The 23164-nt window shown below is 44.3% G+C and overlaps 1 protein-coding gene across 2 annotated transcripts in view; it reads left to right on the top strand.

Moving 5' to 3' along the window:
* The window catches only part of Cass4 (Cas scaffold protein family member 4), a 61502-nt gene that overhangs the window by 14438 nt on the left and 23900 nt on the right, over window positions 1–23164 (top strand). For both annotated transcript variants that reach the window (XM_004858014.3, XM_021238929.2), the window contains exons 3-4: window positions 3200–3422; window positions 3907–5100. In XM_004858014.3, coding sequence (XP_004858071.2) covers window positions 5065–5100 — 36 coding nt within the window. In that variant the 5' untranslated portion in view covers window positions 3200–3422; window positions 3907–5064. The remainder of the gene's footprint in view (window positions 1–3199; window positions 3423–3906; window positions 5101–23164) is intronic.

The following is a 23164-nucleotide window of genomic DNA, read 5'->3' as shown; positions in this document are numbered from 1 at the left end:
CACACATGTGCACATTGGCCTTATTGATATCACTGTTGGCCCTGGTTTTCTCTTGTTCTCCCAACATTCAGTTTTTTTCTCTAACTTCCTGTCTCCTCTATACTCACAGCATTTCTTCTGCATCCTTATTTTTTAAATTCTTGCTGTGATTTCTTTTCCCTCTCAACCTGGCAGTCAAAATTCAGGCTGGAAAACTGGATTATCTTTGTTAGTTATAACAGCTGCAGAACCCCAGTTCTCCTTGTCTGATCCCTACACCAAGATAGTGAGTTTTGATGATTTATGAAATTTTACTTTGACTAGAAGAGCTATTTTCATGAATTATCTTCATGGGATTAACATTTGCTAGATAATCTCAGATGATTTGAAAGCAGTGTGGTCAGAAAATTTCTGCCAACCCTTTATTTTGAATATTCCATCTAGTGTTCATCTGTGCTTTGTAATTCAAACACTGAGTGCCCAGTGTGTAAATACCACCAAACTCTAGGAGCTTTATAGCTAAAACTTGTCCTGAAAACAGTATAAAAGAATACAGAAAGCAGACAAAAGTAACTTGCTTTATTGTACAATTATTAGGTGCCACAGGAGTGAAGTGATAAGGGCTCCTTGAGCTCAGAAAAGAAAAATTTGAAAATTCTATTCTCAGTATTTGTCAAGAGCATGAATCACCTCTCTTAGGGTCACCCTAGTTTGGTTCTCTATGATGCTAGCTGTTTCAGCCAGATATTTCAAAAACACCCAGTTTCCTACAATAAAGCTCTTGGGATACACACATAAGAGACTCATTTGCCTCAAGATACGAATGAATTGCAGCCAAATACCTAAAACAGTTTTTCACAGCTTTTATTCATACAAATCATACAGAGATCAAACACCAGGCTGAGAAGTCAAGCCCCTATTCAGAAAATACTCTCCTAGGTGTGTCTGTTGGAGTTAGTCTGATTAATTTCAGGGCCATATCTCATTACTTTTGTGTCTTAATTTTGTATTGTGGCCTAAGTTGAGTTCTCTACAAAGTCACGACAGTGTAACCTGTTTCATGAACTCAGGGCGAGCCCTTCCGGACAGGAAGGATCACCCCTGGGATACCACGACAGCTTTGTTTTCTGAAAAACTTAGGTTCAGATTCTGGCTCTGTTACTTTATTATGTGACCTCAAGCAAGTGTCTTTTTACTTTTTTATTACAGAGAATTTCAAATGTATACAAAATCTAAATACAATAGAAGCAGTGGTTTCCAGGAGCTGGGAAAAGGGGAATGAGGAGTGGGGGATGGGGTTTCCCTTTGGTGTGACAAAAATGTCCTGCAATTAGATAGGATGATGGCTCCATTACTCTGAATATACAAAAAACCTCTGAATTGTATGCTTTAAAGAAGTAAATTTTATACTTGGATTATCTCTTAATAAAGCTTTTTTCATTCTTAAAAAATGTCTACAGCACAATGAATCCTAACACATCCACCACAGACTCCCAAAACTTCACCATGAATAATTTTGATTTATCTGACTCTCCTCTCCCTTGATTGTTGAAAACAATCTCAGATACATTTTATCTATAAATATTTCAGTATATGTCTGAAAGATACGGGGCCTTTAACACCTTCCCCACAGCTTGAGCCACAGGTGGTACATGCATGACTGTCCTGTTGGGCAGCTTGTACTACCCGAGGGGACTGTCCCACACCACCTGATGAGACAGTCAGGCATGGACCACCAGTGTTCAGAGCCACTCAGCAGCAAGACATAAGAATTATGGCCCCATCATGAATGTGTTAAAGACACAATCACATTACATCTGCAAACGTTAGTTACTCAAGGCCATCACATTACTTAACGTCACCACTTCAGTGTTCAGATTTCCATATAAATTGTTCTGAATTGGGATCCAGATTGGACCCATACATTGTGATTTGGTGTTTGTTTTTCTGTTTTTAAATCTCTTTATCTTAAGGTTGCAACTGTCTTTTTCTTCTGTTGCAGTTTCTTTCAAGAAACTAGGTCATTTGGCCAAATCAGTTCCCACCCTACCCCCAGTTCCTCATCAGCAAAATGGGGAAAGTATCAGTACCTGCCTTGTTGGACTGAGTAGACTAATACCTGCAGCATGATCAGAGCAGTACCTGACACACAGTCAGCACTTGGCTGTCTGATGTCTCCGGGGTCAGAAATCCAGCTCTCCAGGGGCCTGATGAATCTAGAAATTTCATCTCATGCCCTGCCAAATCCTAGTGCTTTGAGGTCTCTGGTTCTCTTTTCTGCCCAGCTTTCTTTACGTGAGTGTCACTTGGGCAGAATGCTCCACACAGTGGCAGAGCTGGCCCCCAAGGAGCCCCTTGGAGCTCGGCCTCTGCCTGGCCATCTCAGAAGCCAGGACAACCGTTCTCTCAGCATTCCCAAGACAGCTGGCTCTGCCCAGCACCACTGCCTTCCCCTTATGCATGAGCCTGTCACCGCGTGGGGGAAGGGGGACACAAAACCAAGGGCTTCCATAACTAGCACACACTACTGCTATGATACAATAGAAATATACGCAGTATCACCTTTTGGTACTGTGTCCATCCTGATTGCTAACCAACCTAGAACCAAAATGTATTTATTTATTCAAAATTTCAGAGTTCCATGTCCTTGGCAGTGTCCTGAATGCTGAGAAAAATGTCACTGAGCATATAGATTGTGTCCCTACTCAGAAACCCTCACATTGACTTGTTATAAAATAATGTCTGAGCTCTTTAAAACAAGAAAAAGGCAACATGTGTTCCATGGAGCCCTTATGTGATATTGAAAGTGTAAATGAGAGAAGCCTTCTGCAGCCCCTGTTGCTTCAGTCTTGCCCTGCTATTCTAATCTAAACTTTTGTTTTCTGCTATCTTCTTTTTAGTTCCCAAATAAGTGATGGTTTTTTTTTTTTCAATTTTGGGATTTAAAAATCTGTGAATTCCAGGGATGTTACCAGATTTCGTTTGGGCCATCATATGTTAAGCATATTGGTTGTTGTTCTTAAAAAATTGATTGTGGGAAAGGAATGTTTGAGTTCAACACTGCCTTACCCTACTTAAAAATTTTGTTCCTAAGGACATATAAACTTGGGAGCAAGGAATTTAGGTTCCACCTAAAGGACCCTAAAAGAGCAAGGAATGAAGTTCCACCCTTGAACATGACCCTCAGTTCATGCAGATATGTCTTCCTCTTGATATACAGCTTCACGGTTCATCTCACCAACTTGCAAGATGTGGAGTTAGATTAGAAGGAAGCAGGAGTGAAGGGGCTCACCTGAGAAAAGTGTCCAGACTCACGTCGGCAGCATGGAAATCATCCAACGCTGCATGGTGGCCTTACAAATATCGCTTACTGTTCACATTGCAGAAGTGCCATTTGAATGAATACAACCTGCCGCCTATGTTGCAATAAAACACATTTCAAAGTAAGTGTCTTTACTTATCTGTTAACTATGTTATATGTTTTATATTTGGCCCGAGATAATTCCTCTTCACACAATGCAGCCCGGGCAAGCCAGGCAGGTCTAGCCCATGGGCTGGGGTTGGACACACCTGCTGCTAGGCTATCATTCATAGCTCTGGGCTTTGTGACTCTACTCTTCCTATGAATCTCCTTGTTTTCCTTCAATAGAACTTGTTACTTCTCAACCACTCATTTACCCCCTTTTTTTGCCATGTATGATCATAAGTACTGTGTACATAGCAAACTCTGCTTTTTTACTGAGTCACCCTTGCCTTTTTTATACACTGCATGAAGCCTTCCCTAAATAACTCTTTGCTCTTCTCATCTGTGTCCTCCTCTCTGAGGATCTCCACTTTGGATTTATTGCAAAGTATGTTTGTGAATGGGCTTGTGTGTTCATTCTATGGGGTCACTGTCGCCTCCCTGTTATCTGCTACCATCTGCAGCACAGCAATCACTGATTCCAAGGGGTGAGACCCTGGAGGAGCCCTGGAAGTGGATTTCAAATAAGGACAACATTTTAGAACATACATCGTCTTGGTCAGGAATCAGTCACTAATTCAGCTATTGAATTAGTAAGTACATCCCGGTGCTCCAACTTGGGGACTGAAACACATGGGACAACAGAAGACAAGACCGTGAGTGCAGTGATGGCAGAAAGGGATCTGGGAGAGGAGATAGCCCTGGAGACAGGGCTGGAGCCAGGCTTGGAAGAATGGCTACCGTTTTGTTTCAATGGAATGAAAGTGCAATCGAGTTTTGACACAGTGTCTGCTACACGGCAGGTCCTCTCTAGATGCTGGGTCTGGATTTGGGGAAAGTAAAAAGACCCAGCAAGTTCAAGAGGAACTGCATGCACTAGCATGGTGGTTTCCAGTGCAGGCAATGGTTCGTGAGATTTCAGCGATAACACAAGTGCAGCACTCAGGATGGTGCCTGCTGCAGATCAGAAAATGTTCTTCACTGAGTATTGTGAGCAAGGACTGGGTGGTGAGTATGGGGTTCAGAGTGGGAGTCCGGGACCCCCAGGCTGGGCGCTGTCCTCCAAGGTACCCCACTTGACTTGTTCTATCCTCGTCACTGGGCAGGTGTTAGGGAGCAGCTAGGAAGAAACGCTAACCACTGTCAAGAATTCAGCCAAGTGGTCTCTCATCAGGGAAGCGAGGCTGGTCTGCTGAGTGGAAATTGTTCCACAATATTCAAAAGCAAGAAGGATGTCTGTTCCCACCCTAGGTTTTTCAAAGTAGGAACTTTTACCCCATAAAGCAGAAGAGTTTTTTTTTTCCTTCTTCTTTTGTGGTTTCACACAGCAAATGAGTGACAACCTCTACTTGCAGACAAAGTGAGACGTCAGGCGATGAGGAGTGGACGTGGCTTGCATTTCTGGTCCCCCCTCCCTACCCCTCTCCTTTTACACTTATCGTGCTTTCCAGAAAGCCCGCCGACTGGAGAGTCTTCTTGACAGTTTCCCACGTGTTGGCTGATAGCTCCACAGGGTTTGGCCTCTGAGAACCAGTCGGAAGCAGGGGCGACGCTGCCTGGTCTGGCTGTGAAGCTGGAGATACTGGCTGCGACGTTGCAAGGAGCTTTTCCACATCACGGGCATGAGGGGAACCGGCTCCAGGGACGGTGTGCCCAAGGTGAGTGCCGTGGGCTGCTGGGATCCGGCGTGGAGCGGGGCCTGGGGATGAGGGTCAGACCGGTTTCAGTTCTGAGTTTCTAATGGAGGCAAAGGATGAATACTGAAAACCTGTGGGTTTGAGATGGGAGTTGAATGTGTTTAAGGACGGGAAATGCATGTACTGTAAATGTAAAGCTCCTGACCAGCCAGCTTCTGAGACGGGTGCAAAGGACTTCTCGGGAGATGGTGGGTAGTAGCGCCTGTCCCTTTGTGTCCACCCGCCATCCAGAAAACTTCTTAAGCCAAAGTGAGTCTCTGCCGCAGCCCTGCCCAGTCTCTTCTTGCTCTGGACCCCGAAGACACTCAGTGTGGCTCTCGGTGTCCTGACTCATTCCTGGGGTCCCTAAACCTCGGCTTCAGCCTCCCTGCTGAATCCACTAAGGTGGCCCCATGGCCGTTGTCATGGTAACTTGTATACCCTGCGACCCCAGCTGGAATTGTCCTGCTGACTGAGTCTGTGAATGAATCAAAGAAGACCCCCTATTTAGAAGTTAAAGTGGCTGCCAAAACCACCTACTCAAACTCAAGGAAAGTGAAGTTCAGGGCTATGGTTTTTTAAAAATTTCTGTTACAGGGTTGGGGATTTAGCTCAGTGGTTCCGCCACCTCCCTTACAAGTGCAAGGTCCCGAGTTCAATCCCCAGTACCAAAAAGAAAAAAAAAAATTTCCATTAGATTCTTTTAAATTGTTAAGTAGAACGGAAGAAAAATAAGAAATAAAACAATTGCTTAGAGGGGCTGCTTACAGGAATACTAAAAGATATATGACAATAATATTAAATTCCAGTAAATAATAATAAATTCCAACAATAATAATAAATTCCAGGCTGAGTAATCTACACTACCCTCTTATGTAGGCTATGTGTAAATACTTAGCTACCTTACAACTTTGTCCTCAACTGTTCACTTCAAAACTTTTCAAAGCATTAGAATGATGGAGGTGGGGTAAGTAACTCAGCAAACTCCTGGATCAGCCCACTTGAATCTATCCATCTGCTCCTGGCACTTTGTCATACGTGTGTGCATCTATTTGTAAATATTGAGGCATGAGAGCTGTGTTGTCACTGTTAAACCATTTGAATGTAAATGACAGAAATAGTGATGCTTCACCTCTAAACACTGATCCTGGGGCTCCTAAGACATTCACCTCTAATACCACACACGACCCCCACACCCACGAATATTTCACGTGGATTTAATAATTCCATTCTAATATTCGGTCTATATTCAGATTTTCCAAAACTGCCCTTTTCCTCTTTTCTTCCTGTTGTTTGCTTTTCCAATTCAGGATTCACTGTGGGATCACACATGGTATCATCTATCAGGCCCCAGTTATCCTCAATCTAGATTAATCCTCTACTCTTTTCTTCCATAGCATTGACTTTTTTTTTTCAAATAGCCTAGGTTTTTTTTTTTATGACTTAGGGTTCTTTTTATTTTTGTGCCACTTATTCTTCCTAGATTATTTATGTGGCACTTTACAGTCTCTACATGGCATGCATATGTGCCCAGGACACGGCTGACATTCTCAGCATCTCTGTGCTGCCCTGCCAATGATAATAATCCTTGCTTGCTAATCATCGATACCCCCGGCCGGGTGCTGTGTTCTCCCTCATTTTCTCCTCTCCTCACGATCTCTGTGAAGCAGAGGTATCGCTCTCACCCTTGAGTTAAGGGTGAGGAAACAGCTTGGTTGCCATGAGATGCAAAGCGCCACTGCCCAGATCAAACCCATGCAGACTATACCCCCGGAACCCAGCTCTTAGCTGGCTCCCTCATTCTCACCTTGAGACAAAGAGCCAAACAGTATTTTTCACTTTGTGGGCCACATACAATCTCTGTTGCATATTCTTTGTTTTCTTAACCCATTCATAATTACTAAATAATTATATTTTAATTTAATTTTATTTTTGAGACAGGGTCTTACTGTACAGTTCAAGCTGGCCTTGAACTCACTATGTAGCCCAGGCTGGCCTTGAACTAGCAGCAATCTTCCTGCCTTGCCTCCCAAGTTCTGGGATTACAAGCGTGCACCACCCCACCTGACCTGTAAAATACAAAATCATTCTCAACTCCCAGATCCGCTGTCTGGATTTGGTCTCCAGGCCAGTCTGCCAGCCCGTGTCATCTGACCTCACACAAGCTATCCCTGCCCAGTAGCACTGCACCAGAGTGAGGACCCCGTCTTTGCCTCCCAGTCCAGCGCCACCTCAGCTACTGTTTCTTCGGTCCCTTGTGAATCCCTGTCAACACACATAGAAGATAATATACTCTTTTTCCACCTTTTAACAACACATCTAGTAGCAGTGAGTACACAACTGTTGAGCTCTGTGGCTTTTACAATGACACACGCCGGGGTTCAGATCCCACTAGCACACCTGGTCACTCGCTAACTGGAATGCCTGCGTTGTCATTGCACTGCTTTTTCGGTGCTAACACAGTGCTTCCAGGGCCCGTGCCTTGTACATAGTCCTCAGCTTTGGGGTATTTGACTTCAGAGCCCTGGCTCTCATTCTGAATCACCCTGCCAGGCCCAGAGTTGCTGTTTGCCCTTGGGAGATAAACAACCGCTGCTCCTGAAGCTGCCTGCTCACCAACAGTCCCCTGTGAGCGGAGCTTTCCCCTTAGCACACAGCAGATTTTGTGTTTACCGGGCTGCTTTATTATGCTTTGCCCTCATAGTTTTACAAGAGCACCTAAAAATAAACACGATAATATCAGCAATAGGAAGCCCTGACCTCAAGTACTACCATTGCAACAGAAAGAGGGATCCTTGTGCGTGGAAAAAGGGTGAGGCTGGCGTCACCTCCATCAGCTTACTGGGCTCTAGCCAGCTGGCTCCACACTCACCTCTACTCAAAAAAATGCTAGAACATTAGTTCTAAAAGACTAGGTAAATGAGTGATTTTTTTTAATCATATGTGAGTCCTTGCTTTGAATTTTTAGTGGTTTAAAAATGCTTCTTTCTAAAAATACAGTCTGCATATACATTAGTGATTCAGCCCCATTTGGTGCAAGTTGTGTCAGTCTGTGTGCAGGCATGAGTGTGTGTGCACATACCGTGTGTGGATGGCAGTAGAAGTGACTTGAAATGAGCAGCTTCGTACACGGCTCCCCTACCACCACCATCACATTTCCAAGTCCGGGACTTGAAGTAGGCTTACTAAGCCAAATAAGCATGAGCACTTGTTTTCTGTCATTTTCTGAGAATTTCTGAAATTTGATTCTACTTTAAACCTGGCTTCTACAGGATTTTCTCTCTACTCCATACTTTATCTCTTTTATAAAGACAGCTGGCCAGGCACAGCGGTGCACACCTGCATTTCCACCACTTTAAGAGGCTGAGGCAGGAGGGTCACAAGTTTGAGCCCAGCCTGGGATACTAAGCAACTTTTCGAGAGACCCTGTGCCAAAATGAACAAAGAAGGAAGGGCAGGGCGTAGCTCAATGCGAAGGCCTGGGTTCAGTCCTCAGTACTACCCATGGAAAGACAGCTGTAGGCTCACTGGTTTCTGAAGGCCGTTTTCAAACGAGTTCTTTTATCCTGTTAGCGAACAGCGGCTTGCCCAGTGTTCATCTTTCCAGAACATTTCAGTGGTTGTGTTTTGGATTCAGCTGCTGCTGCAGTGTATCCATGCCCCGGTCCTCCCCCATCTCACACAGCACAATGGCTTAGACTCGCTCGAGGAAGATCAGGGTCAAGACGCGACTTTTAAAACGTCTTCAGCATCCTCGGGGTTGGCTGAGATCCAACCGAGACAGTGAGTGACAGTGTCGGGCGCTGGCCCCTGAGGGACGTGGCTGGCCTAGTTCTAGGCTCTGCCGCCTGCGAGTGGAGCAATTTCAGACTCCGCTATGCCTGTCAGTCCCGAGGCAGAAAGCAGGATGCTTCACTCAGGCTTATGCCTGCACTAGCCAGTGTGTCTTCACCAGTGCCCGCCCTGTGGTCATGTGTGTGAATGAACAGGAGGAGACAGGGACTGCAGCTACAGCCCTTTCAACATAGCCAGATTCAAGAACAGCCAGGACACTTCCTAGTTGTCGGGCATCTGGGAACAGAGGTTGACCTAGACTCTCAGCTCTCTGACTCCTCCCTGGCCCCAGACTGACCACTCAGCCTTCATTGCTGAGACCTGGCCTCCTCCTCCTCCTGTGGTCAGATGTTGCTCTGGATTTGAACCATTGGGTTTAAGTTGAAATCACAAAGCCCTGTCACCTCTCTCTGACTTTGCCAGCAACCTCATCCCTTCATCCATCTCTTGTGGCAAAGCAACCCAAAGGCAGTACCCAACTTGAAAATGCAGCTCACCATCACCCATGGTCGCCTTTTACCCACACAGAGTTATGGGGCAATGGGGTTCAGGCAGAGGGAGCAGCAGATGCAAAGGCCCTGTGGTGGGAATGAGTTCAGCATAGCAGAGTATCCATAAAAAGGCCAGGGTGGTAGATACAAAGTAAAGAAAGGGAAAGAGTGGTGGGAAACCAGATTAGAAGGGTGAGCAGAGCCACACAGTGCCTGGCTTGGTGTGTCAAAACTTTTAAGTGCATTCTAATGACAAAGGAAGCCACTGCCCACTTCAAGGAGGAGATGACATAGTCTCTTTTATATTTTCAAAGATTACTTGGGTTGCTACACAACAGAAAGGCTGTAGGTGGGAAGGGGCAAAAGCCAGAAGAACTGGGAAAACTAAGGGTAGGTGGCTTCATTTTCCACCTTGGATAGAATAAGACTGTTCTTGGTAGACATGGAGAAGACTCATTTGCTCTGTCTTTTGAAAACAAAATAATAAAGCTTAAAACGTTGGCCAACAGCCAACTCTTCAAAGTAGAGTGGTCGACATGGTAATGGAATGGGGAAGCGACCGTAGCAGTGTGCCACAATCATTCTGGAACTGCAGTGACTAAGGGAGGAAATGAGAAGGGCCCCGAGGGGAAATAACTTAACAAAGGAAGGAGGCTGAAGTCAGTAAAAATGATGCCGCTAAGGGTGAGATTAGAGTCCAACATGAGTTGCAAAATGGGGAAGTCAATTTTTTAGGAACTATTTTCAAACATCTATTACTCATGAGCATTTGCTCAGGGGACAGGGGGATCCAGTATTCATAGAAACAGAGTTAACACCAAGAATGGAGTGTCCTTCCGAGCCTGGGTGGACCTCCCTCCCATCCCAGGAAGGAGCTGCATGGACCAGAAACCCTTTCCCAGGCCACCCTGGGCTGCTTCTCTTACCACCTTGAGATGACTTCTCCATGAGTTTGGGTCATGAGTGGAAAGCATTGTGCTTTCACTTGGAAGAATCAAGAGCAGCTGTTGTTTGTTACACATCTGCTCTGAAAGGCCAGGCAGTCTGTCTTTTGGTGAAAATAGTGAAGGAAGAAAGCAGTAAGGTCCCTCTCCCTTGGAGATGTTTGCCGAACAAGTCAAAAGCGCTTTGAGGAATGTTTGCTTGGGATTCAGAATTTGGAACTTGCCCCAATGGAAAGAGAAATCAAAGCCTGATTAGTCACTGAACCAGTGTTTCCTGAGTAAGGAGTCAGTGGCCACTGGGAAGCCCAGACCAGTGTCATGAGACATCTCTGACCTTCCTTTAGGGTCTTAATCAAAGGTTGGGCTGGGTTGATCTGTGACCACTTGTTGACAGATAAAGGTCTGAACCCAGTGAAGTACTGTGAATTTACACCAACAGCGAGAGCAGGAAAGCTGAGAGTATGGGGGCTCTCTGCCTTCCCACCCTCTAACATGACCCTGGAGACCTGGGGAATCCAGTGACTGAGCCAGCTTTGACTTCATGATCATTAAATGGAAAAATCACACCCTGCAGGAACCTTGGCTGCTTGCAACCCAAATGGTTTTAGGTACCACACAGATAGATGTGTGTGAGTGTGTCTGTGCACACACACGTGTGTGTGTGTGAGAGAGAGATTTATGTATCTTAATGAACATTAGAAAACACCAAAACTAGCTCATCGAATCTGTCATTTCTATGGAGCATGGTAGAAAACAACTGTAATCCTAGTTTCTCAGGAAGGAGACTGAGGCAGAAAGATCACAAGATCAGGGCCAGCCTGGGCAGATTAGTGAGACCTTGTTTCAAAATAAAATTTTTAAAAGGGTTGGGGTGGCCAGGGATTTAGCTCAGTAGTTCCACTGCCTGCTTTGCAAGTGCAAGGTCCTGAGTTCAATCCCCAGTACCAAAAAAAAAAGGGAGGTTGAGGATTGTAGCTCAGTGGTAGAGCACCTGCCTAGAATTCATGAGGTCCTAGGTTCAATTTCCAGTGCTGAGAAAAACAAAAGAAAAGTCTATAATTTTCTAGATAATATTGCTTAGGGAAATTTGTTTTTTTTAAATTGATTCAATTTAATATTTTACTTTCAAAAATGTACCAGTGATGTTCAGATATGACAGAAGCAGGTAGTTGTTAGACATACAAGTTTGAGAATCACAGTCTCAGAGCAAGCTTTTTCCTAACTAGAGTTGGGATAATTATTTATGACCAATCAACTAACACAGAACACCTTTCCCCATGCGTTTTATCTGTTCTTCCCTTCAAGAAAAAGAAGGAAAGAAAGGAGATGAAATGAGAAAGGCAAAGGACCTTGTGCTCTTTCCTTTGTGATGCCTTTTCTGGGTTTCATGAACTAAGGCAAGATTAAGAGAAGAAGCCAAGCAAACCTTGTTTTCCAGCTGGCCAGGAGCGTGGAGCTCTCCCTGGGAAGCTCCCTCTCCATCAGATGAAGAAAGTGAGGCCCATAGAAGTCCTCAGCTACTTACCCTCCCTCAGGGAGATCCTCAACCACCTACCTTGGCCCAAAACTCCTTCCAAAACTTTCATTTCTCAAGCAAATACAGTATCTTAGGCAATAACCCAAGGATGTGGTTAGCAAGAGTGGACTTGGAGGTGACTGGAGAGGAAGGATATGGATAAATCCACCAGCTTCTCTAAAGAGAGCTCTGGTCTGATGTTGGCCCATCTTGGGCCACATCCAAGAAGATCAATTACTCTGTTGCCTGGGAGACCTTATTGTTGACTGATTTCAATCCTGAACTTAGATCCAGGGAACCTGGTCACCTGACCTCCAGCATAGCACATGGGCAGGTGCTTGCTAAGTAATTGTCAGGTCAGTGAAGCTCTAAAAGCACAACAAGGTTTCCATGAACAGAGGAAGTATATTCAAGCAAGTGGACCTGGGCAAGACCCAAACCTACTGGGAAACCACAGCATTCAGGCATCAAGGAAGAAAATGTTTCATTTCTACCGGTGATTTTGGAATTTTTTTCTGGCCACAACCTCTTCTTCAAAGCCCCGTTAGTAGGGAGTGCCTTCTACATTTATGGAACCTGAGCCATCAAGAAGTATTCAAAGCTGGACAGTTCCAATTGATAGGTATCACTGTTACCGTGGAGAAACCAGTTAGTTTACGCCTTGTGCCTGAAGCAGGACTTAAAGAAAAACAAGTTTTACCCAGCCTTGGGCAGCCCCCTCAGGATCACCGCAACCCCCTTCCTTCCCCTGTAGCTGTAACTCCTTGTTCTGGTACAGATAAAATTAGCAACTATGTACTGTGAACAAAGTTTAAGTCATCTTGTTCTCCCAAGATTCACAAGGCTCTGTCTTCTTTCGAGGCTAAATTACAAAACTCTCTGCCCTTCCCTTGTTTCATGTAAATTCACTTGCTACGTCACTAGAAAAACCAACCCCTTTGACCAAATGTATAAAAACTGGAACTTTTCTTTATTTGTCACTCTCCTTTGCTCATTAGTCTATTGCGCTGATATTCACCTAAGATTAAAATCCTCCTGTTTCCCAGTGGTCTCTCTTGTCCCTTAAATTCTGCAACATTTCTGGAGACCACATAAGGACTGGAGAGGACAGAGTTGGTGTCTCTTGCCTGCCAGGAGGGGCCTGAGCTGTAGGAACCCTGAGACCTCTGGTGCCACTGGGTGAGACTTCAGCTCGGAGAGGGAATCAGCCCTCCTGAAGCCCAGAGGCTCCCTCCCTGCCAGCTCAACAGAACTTATTGGGATTCAGGGCGATTCTGGAACAACAGCGTGCTACAGGACCACAGTAAGGTTTTGGGGCCCAGGGGGAAAACCCATCCTGTTAAGACAGAAGGGGGGCCTGATCACCTGCTGTGGTGTACCAAGGAATCTGACATGGACTGAGTCAGATGAAGCCTACAACCCCAAGTAAATTGGGATGGGTGGCCCAAAGCAAAAGTTACTCTCAAACAGCTCACCGGGAAGGCTCACAATGAGCATGGCTTTCAAAGGGGGTATGTCCAGTAGTCAGACTCAGGAGGAGTCAGATGAAACCCACACCAGGGGTACTGAGTAGCCAGACTCAGAGGGAGTTGGGCGAAATGCACACCTAGGTTGGAAAAATGGGATTAAAAAATATATGGCTGTGTATGAATGAATGAAACAAAGTGTGTGAGTCTGCAGGGTATGAAGAAAATATCTAACTGTGTGTGAGTGAGCGGAGTAAAGTGTGTGAGTCAGAGGTCACCTGAGCTCAGCTGAAGACTAGGGGAAGGAGGTGGTCTAATTGGTCTTAAAACAAAAGTAATTGAGAATGATTTGCACCAAAATGAGCAAAGGCATGAGAAGAGCTGCTTAGCTTTAGTGTGCAAGGTTATACAGCCAAGGCACCTCTGGCAGGCTGACAGGGAATAAAAAAAGGAGCACCCTGTGAAATGGTGTGATGACGGCGAACAGCCTACATGGGGACCAAAACTGAAAGAACGCCTGTGCAGCCAGCCCACTGGGCTAAAGGGAGGATGCAAGGTGGAGAGACTTCAGTGCAGCTGCCCGTGCTGAGGTTAAACAAAGCAGGGGTATCTTTTCATTTCAAAGTGCCAGAGAGCACAAAGCAAGACAATGTGAGGGACACTCCTGGCTTTGGGAGCCCCAAAGCTGATGCTTGCTCCATGTCACCGGCCTGGCACAGCCTGCAGGTGCCTGAAAGCTGGAGCAACTCCAGCCTGGGGCTGCCTGGTCAAAGTTGAGGAACTATGACCACATCCTGCCAGGCAAAAGGAGGAATCAAATTATAAATTTTAGCTAATTGATAAATGTACTTTCGGTTTCCAATTTGAGTTGATATTTTTGTTTAATTGGTGTGCTTAAACCATTTCTTGTCCATTGCAGAGTCTTAAATTGTAATTACAGGGTTAACTTGCTCTTTTCTCTGCTCTCTGTTGGTTTAAGATAAAAACACTGATTCAAGGTTACTAAGAAGTCTGTTGCCACCCAGTTAAATTTAAAATGTAATAATCAAAGGACAAAGGGGGGGGGCACTTTAAAATCCAAGCAGCTGCAACCAAGTTTGTTATAGAAGGTTTACAGTAAGTGAGATGGAGAAAAATATTAAGAAGGTTATAAGTATAAAAGATATACTTTTGATATGAGAGGATTTTGTATGACAAAAGTTCTGTCCTGTTAGACAAAAAGAGATAATGACAAGACTGGAAAGCTTACATATGTCAAGAGAAAGCTTGCAGAAGTAATTTTTTAAGGAAAATATGTATGTTTGTTGGTTAGTTTGGTGAAAAACTGTGCTGTTCCTTCTAAAAGTTCCTTGTTGGTCAAAAGACTCAAGAAATATGTATGGTAACTTGTTAGTATGATAGAGCTCAGGGTGTTCCTAAAATGAAAGTGCTTGAGAAAATGATTTGCATCACAACAGTGTAGATATGGGGAAAAAAGCATCAAAACCTACCCCATTAGAATGTTTGTTAAAAAAAAAACTTTTAAAGAGGCTATATGGGAGGCTATGGAGTAAAGTTGACCCATTCCAGAGGTTAAAACGCTTGATGAAATAGATTGGCCCTCCTTTGATATAGGGTGGCTGGCGGGGGAATGATTGGGCATGTACATAGGTGATAACTGGGGATGAAGAATGGCCAGGAGGCTCAACAACAAAAGAAAGATAACAAAACAGGAGGCCAACGAGAGGCTCAAAAAAAAAAAGCAGATCTGTGGGCAGCAGCACTCACTGAGAAAAAAGACAAAGATCGCTAAAGAGGCAAAGGCACAGACATGAGCATAACAGAAGCTAGACCAAGCCAAGATCTGCCAGTTGACCAAAGCTAGATTGGAATCAATGTGTGTGACATAAAAAGTGTGGGCACTGAAAAAAATGAATGACCAGAGAAATGATGACAGAGATGATAAAAATTCCAAAACTAGGAGACCACCTGCAAAAAGCTGTCACCCCTGGGAAAAACCAGTTGCTGGCCTCATTGGACTGACAAGAACTGAAGATTCCAGACAATGAGAGTAGGAAGCCAATTGATGGACTTTATAATAGACAGTGGATCTGAGCACTCAGTGATGATGCAATCTATTAGGCCATTATCCAAGAAAAATGTGACTATTGTAGGAGCCACTGGGGTTCCAGAGATGAGACCATTTGGTCACCCTAAAAGATGTGTTATGGGAGGCAAGAAGTCCAACATGAATTCCTGTATCTGCCAAACTGCCCAGTTCCCTTGTTAGGGAGAGATTTAGTCCAAAAGCTGCAGGCTCAAATTACCTTCAGGCCACAAGAAAATATGACTTTAAGCCTTACTCAACCAAGGTCCATAATGTTAACTCTTACTGTCCCACAGTCAGAAAAATGAAGATTGTATTCAGATAAGTCACAAAAGCCAGGGATAGATGAGCTACATAGACTAGCATGCAAGATTCCCAGGGTATAAGCTGAAGCAAGGACATACAAAGTGGCTCTTAAAACATGGAACACCCCGCTCCTGCCAGTATGTAAGCCAAGGACAAATAAATACAGACGAATGCAGAACTTACGTGCTGTAAATGAAGCCACTGAGACAATTCACCCAACAATGCCAGATTCATAGATATTAATGGGACTTACTCCAGCAAATGATGCCTGGTTTACTTGCTTGGAATTGAAAAATGCTTTTTCTGTTTGCATCTTGCACTTGTCTGCCAGCCTATCTTTACGTATCAATGGGAGGATTCTGTTATGGGCACAAAAGAACAGCTCGCCTGGACTAAGCTTCCTCAAGGGTTCAAACACTCTCCTGCAATCTTTGGAGAGGCACTAGCTACTGACCTCAAAGCTTTTATCACACCAGGAGACAATTACACCCTGCTCCAATATGTAGATGACCTCCTTCGGGCAGCCTCAATCTGAGGGAACCATTATCAGGAAACCAAGGACTTCCTTCATTTGCTTTGGAGGGCTGAATATAAGGTATTCAAGAAAAAGACCCAAATTTGCTTTCAAGAGGTCAAATATTTAGGCTTCATAGTGACTCAAGGAGAATGCAAACTAGACACAAAACAAAACCAGGCTGTCTGTGCCCTCCCAGCCCCAACCACCTGGTGCCAAACAAAAGAGTTTCTGAGGATAACAAGATTCTGCCATATCTAGATCCCAAATTTCTTACTTATGGCTAAGTCCCTATATAAAGCCACAAAGGGGGTTAAAAAAAAAAAAAAGGAGCCCTTCCTCTGGGAAGCTGACCAGGAAAAAACATTTAAACAGATCAAAAAGGCTTTGACTAAGGCCCCAGCTTTAGGGTTGCCAAATATAGCCAAGCCTTTCTAAAGGAATTGCCGTAAGAGTCTTAAGCCAGGACATGGGATCCTAGCATCACCCAATGGCATACTTGTCAGAAGACACCATATGGCCCTAGGATGACCTCCATGCTTCAAGGCACTAGCTACCATTTCCCTGCTGATGCAGAAAGCTGACATGCTAACCTTGGGATAATTGACCATTCGAGTATACAATGGTGCTGTTAGACTCTGTGGTAGAGGCCCAGCCTCTGCCCACCAGAACCTCAGCCCAGAAGACAAGCTAATCGCTTGGGCTCTTTTACTAGCTAACATCTATACTGATTCTAAATATGCCTTTGGAACATTACATGTACATGAGGTTATATATAAGAAAAGAGGACTTTGACAGCTGGAAACAAAATAAAGTACAAAGAGGAAATTTTACAGCTGCTAGATGCAATATGGGCCCTGGAAAAAGTGGCTGTCATACACTACAGGGGGCAACAATAGTCTGAAACATTAGAGGCCAGAGGGAACCAGGAAAACAAAATGGGCTGCTATGATAGTCCACCAAAATCCAAGAAAGGGACCTAGCCATGCCCCTCATGCCAGAGCCTCCTCTCCCGGAGACTCCAAATTACTCTTCAAATAACAAAGCCTAGTTTGTCCAAGAAGCTGGAAAGTTTGTAAAGGGGGGATGATGGAAGTTTGCTGATGGGAGGCTAGTCATACCTGAAGTGCTGGGCCCCAAGTTCATAAAACAATTCCATCAAGGGTCTCACATGAATAAAACAGCATTGGAAACATTACTAAGATGCCATTTCTATGTGCCATGGCTCACTGCCATCGCTTGAGTTGTTTGTGAGGAATGCTTAATCTGTGCCTAAAACAACCCAAGACAAGGGCCCACCTGGCCCCCAGGTATCCAGGAAACAGGAGCTGTCCTATCTGAAAACTTGCTGATGGACTTTACTGAATTGCCTCAAACTGATGGCTATCAATACATGTTAGTGCTTGTCTGTACCTTCTCAGGATGGGCTGAGGCCTTCCCTCCCTAAACAGGAAAGGCACAAGTGGTGACCAAAATGCTGTTAAGAGACATTATCCCAAGATTTTGACTACCCCTGATCCTAGGGTCAGACAGTGGACCAATATTCGTAGCCAAGATAGTCCAGGAGCTCACACAGATGTTAAAGATAAAATAGAAGCTTCACATGGCTTACTAACTACAGAGCTCAGAAAAGATAGAACACGTGAACCAGACAATGAAACAGCTGCTGACACAATATTGTCAAGAAACCCACTTGAGGTGGGATCAAGTCCTCCCTATGGTCCTCCTCTGAGTCCAGTACACACCCACCAAATAAACTGGGTATTTCTCTTATGAGATTTTGTTCAGCCAGTCACCCCCATCATAAGTCGAATTAACAGTGATCTCTGTGTGCTAAAAAAAAAAAAATGACCTTGAGGAAACAAATACAGGCTTTAAAAATAGCTATACATGACATTCATGGTTGAGTACAAGAGAGAATGCCCATAAGCCTAACTGACTCAATATACTCCTTCAAGCCTGGGGACTTTGTTTGAGTCAATAAATAAAATACATCAGCCCTGGGGCCCATATGGGATGAGCCTCATACTGTAATCCTGTCCACCCTCCCTGCTGTTAAAGTCCCAGGAGCTGTCTTAGATCTACCACAGTCAGCTAAAGCCAACAGCTCAAGATAAATGGACCAAACAGCAGGATCCAGACCACCCAAACCAGCTGATCCTGTGACAAGATCAGGCCATTACTGGAAACCACAGCCCTGCTCTAGTCATCCAGGAAGCTGACTAGTCTATGCACAGCAATAGCCTGAGGAAACAGTAGCCCTACTCTGGTCCTTCTGGAAGCTGACCAGTCCATGCACAGCCAAAGCTTAAAGATCAACCTAAAGTCACAATGACAACATAAGTTTCTTATCCTCTTTGTTATAATTCTCCCTTGCTTCTTACCCCTACCTGTCAAAAACATTCAATCAGCCATAGAGACTCTGATAGATAGACACACCACCACTCGACTGATGGGCTTAACCAAGTACCAACCTCTGCATAGTAGGTTGTACTGAGCACCCCCTTGTGACAAAAAATTGATAATAATAATGATAAAGATGATGCTCTCTATTAAAACTTGTTATAGAAAGCATCAGGGGGGAATAAAGCAGGACTTAAAGAAAAACAAGTTTTTCCCAGCCTTGGGCCATACCCTCCTGGATCACTGCCCCCTCTTCCTTCTCTTGTAGCTGTAACTGCTAGTTCTGGTACAGATAAAATTGGCAACTATATCCTGAGAACAAAGTTTAAGTCAACTTGTTCTCATAAGATTCACAAGGCTCTTCTTTCAAGGCTAAATTACAAAACTCTCTGCCCTTCTCCTGTTTCTGTAAACTCACTTGCTATGTCACTAGAAAGACCAACCCCTTTGACCAAATGTATAAAAACTGGAGCTTTTCTGTTTATTGCTCTTTCTTTATACATTAGTCCATTGAGCCAGTGTTCACCTAAAATTGAAATCCTCCTGTTTCCCAGTGGTGTCTCTTGTCTCTTAAATTCTGCAACATTCCTATTCACAGAATATGCCAACTTTCAGGATCATTTTTTTTTTTACCCAGTGTTAGGAAAACAAAGAATATCCTTTTACTTAAGTTTTTCTTTTTCTCCTCCCCCCTCTTCCTACCCAAGTTCACCAGTATTATTTGCATCTTTGTCCTTGATGCTTATGGATAAACCAGCTGCAATGGCTCTTTGCATGCAGATATATGAGAGGGACCCTCACAGGGAAGGCCCAATACATCAGGCCGCATCTGGTTGTTGGTTTCAGCCTGGAGCAACTGGCAAGGACAGCTGCTCAAGAGCCTGGCTGTCAGCTCATGCCTTATAGAGCCCAGATTCCTCTCATTCCTGCACGAGTCACCTCAGAAACAGTTCCCTCCTAAAGTGGCTTCTGCTGGTGTTGCTGGGATGTGGAATAATCATCTTTGAACAGAGTTTCTTTAGAGGAGCAAGATGAAAGTGAATGTGAGTATCTCCTTTCTCTCCTTGGACATCCTTGTTCTGCAACTGTTGATTGCCTGGACTTTGGAGTTAACCATGCAAAGGGTCCCTGACTTGTTATTTCTAATTATTCTTCCACCTTAGCAAAGTAGGTAATGAGCTTTCCCAAATAACTATAATACCAAGAACTATCATACCAAACAACTTGCAGTTGTTTTAGGTGTTAGGCTTTGACACAAAAAAGGAATACTTTTTTTTATATTCTACTGTTTTCTTATGCTTAAATGTTACCATACATAAAAGTTATTGTGAAAAGGAAGTTCAAATAGCATATTTTCAGATAAATTACTTCAGATCATTTTCTGCACATCCTGGAACCATTCATTCTAGCATTTTCAACTTTTTGAAAGGGAAACTAAAGCAAAAACTCAGTTATTTTTCTTCACTATTATCATTAACCACAAGAAAGAAAGAAAGAAAGAAAGAAAGAAAGAAAGAAAGAAAGAAAGAAAGTTAGTTTTCCTTCAGCACCTCTAACTTTTTGCTGTTGTTTGAAAAAAAAGCTCAAAAGAAACAATTCCCCTTACAGTGCAGAATGATGCAAAATATTACTTAGCTGTCACTTCATTAAAAAAATTCCAGATATTTCTAATAATGAAATGCCAGTGATTGAAGCAAGGCTATCTTGAGCTTTACAGCAGTATAAACTAATTCTTTCACTGTATGAAGCCTGGCAAGTTAAAGGGAAATAACTGAATATAGTTGCAAATTTTCAGGGAAATTTTGGTTTTGAAATCTCACACCATTTGGCTATTTTAAGTGACTTTCTGTTCCTCATTAGAGAATTTTACATTTAAGTATAAATACTGATATGGAAAGCTACTGAAATTCATGATTAAAAAATAAGAAATAACTTCTTTCTTGGACAACTATGTCAAAGAGAGGGAATAAAGAGGAGAGGGGGAAGAAAGGACAAAGGGGAGATGGGAATCCAATGGAGAAGATGAGAGAGGGAAAGAGAGGAAACTGAGTGACAGACAGGTGAGGGGGGCAGAAAGGAGGAGTGGACTGCTGGGCTGGCGTCCCTTCCCCGCTGCAGACTTGCAGACTTGCAGGACAGGCCTCCGGATATTCTCAGTGGTGTCCCCAATGTCAGATGTTTGGGAGGCACAGCCACTGTGTCATGCTCCTGCATACTCTAACTTGGACTCTGGGTAACGGGTTCCATCAGGGAGGCCTCCCACTGTCCTGGATCTTGTGCACAGAACCAGATGGTTCCACTGCTGGCCAGAGGAGGGCCAGGGAGGGTCGAGTGTGGAAAAGGAAGTGACCTCTGCCATTCCTTAGAGCCTCGCTCCTGTCTTCTGGACTTGCTGGGCAAGCTCTTCCAGCCCAGACCTGCTTCTGAGGGCCCTCACACATGATTAGATATTGTCTGCTTTCCCAGATCATCGTTTGCAGACTTTTCTGTGTGCCTTTGCTCTGAGGCCCTACTCTTAAATTGCTGGGGAGAAGCCAACACTCAAAATGTTCTGGTTCTCAAAAACCCTCACGCACTGCCAGCATCCTCCAGGCTGTTCATGACACAGGTCCACAGACGGATGGGCAGTTCATGTCATGCATGCTGAGGATACATTGATCCTCACAACAGGTCAGGAAAGGGTCCCCAGGTGGGAAACATCTTCCTTTGCAAAGAGTGAGCTGCATTTGGCCAAGCTGGAGTCTGACTCAAAGTTTCCCCCCGCCCCCCGCCCCCAGGGATGGGTTCCAGAGCATTCACACTGAGATACAACCTTATTTGTTATTTTGAGGCAGATCTTGCCAAGTCAGTAAGTTGTCCAGGCTAAGCTTGAGTTTGTGATCCTTCTGTCTCAGCCTCCCTGAGTGCTGATTCCAAGCATATGCCACCAGGCCTGATTTCAAAGCTCAATTTTTATACCCAAAACAGCAAAACATCTACATAGGGGACAAAAAATTCCAACTGTACAAATGAACATGGACTGACAGGGTTGCCCCCCAAGTCTCTCTGGCTCCCCAGACTGCTGCTCCCCTGCCCAGGGCGGCCCCATGACTTATATAATCTTCCCAAACAGTGCTGCACTGACAAAATCATAAGTGGGAACTGTCATATGCAGTTTCTCATCTTGTTCTTTCTTAAAAGTCAAATGCTGTATTTTGGAGGTTGCTCCATCCCAGCTTATATCAAATCTACATCATTCTTTCTTGTGGCTGTTAGCACATTCTGTTATCCAAAAGTTTCATTTTATCAGGTTCCTGTCCCCTGACCCCAGAAGGCACTCTGTCATTCACTCATCCAGGATCTACTGAAACACACTTGCCATCTTGTATGAGTATGTGCTAAGTCGTAAGGCTTGTAGGCGTAAAGGGCAGGCTCCAGAGTCAAAACTGCCTGTGTAGGGGCCGGGGATTTAGCTCAGTGGTTTCGCCGCCTGCTGCGCAAGCGCAAGGACCCAAGTTCGATCCCTGGTACCAAAAAAAAAAAAAAAACTGCCTGTGTTTCTATCTTGGCACTGGCCCTTGCTTACTGAGCTACTTGATGCCACTTACTTACCCTCTCTGTGCCTTAGCTTTCTCATCTCCAGTACAGCGAACCATCCTTATTGCACAGCATTGGCTAAGTACTCGGCAACAAAATAAATCTAGCCCCTGAGTATCTGGACTGAGACTATTACTTTTCTCAGGGCAGAGAGCTGGGCTTCAGGGGGGCTAATGTGCATCCATAAGGTTAAAGAGGGCTTCTCCCGTCAGGATGATTTATAGGATGGTAATCTTAGCTGCTACATACAAGGAGTCTGTATGTTTGTGTGGGGTTTAGGAGGAAGGGCCCATTCCCAGATCGTTTACTATGACTGCTTAGAAACATGTTAGCTCTTTCTCATCCCTCAGGAGGTCACTACAGAAACTGTTCCCAAAGGAAGTGTCACACAGTTACTGCTTCTTCTGTAGCCTGCTGCTTCCCCCCTCTGTCTTCCCTTTATGGAGAACGTGGGTGGCTGGAAAAAATGGGGGGGGGGCGGTTCTTACTTTCTTGGAAACTTTTTTTCTCTTTCTATTTTTTTTGTTGTTGTTGTTAATGTGCTTTTTAAAACTGATGGAAAATAACACTCACAAGCTAACAGATAAGACCATTCCCTCTGCTTTGATCTTTCTGAGCCAATCTTTGTATTTACATAATGCAAAATACTTCCCAGTACACTCAAGGAGAGAGCTGTCTGTAAAGATGATCAAAGAACTTTCTCTGCCTGGTGCTGACTCCTGATGCTGCAAGCCTGAGCTCAGCTACCTCACAGAGATATAGAATGAACTACTTCACTGATCTCAGAGTAAAAGCTCCTCCATGCATGCCAATCCCTCGTGTACTTGAACAACTCACCATTCCCATACAGCAGAGGATTTACAATATTTACAGTGTATGCTTTCTTTTAAAAATGTGGTATATGTGTCAC

This window comes from Heterocephalus glaber, unplaced genomic scaffold (genome assembly GCF_053883595.1).
Source record: "Heterocephalus glaber isolate CG9 unplaced genomic scaffold, H.glaber_assembly_v1.0 deba00001673, whole genome shotgun sequence".
Lineage (NCBI taxonomy): Eukaryota > Metazoa > Chordata > Mammalia > Rodentia > Bathyergidae > Heterocephalus > Heterocephalus glaber.
This window is presented reverse-complemented; position numbering and strand designations above follow the sequence as displayed.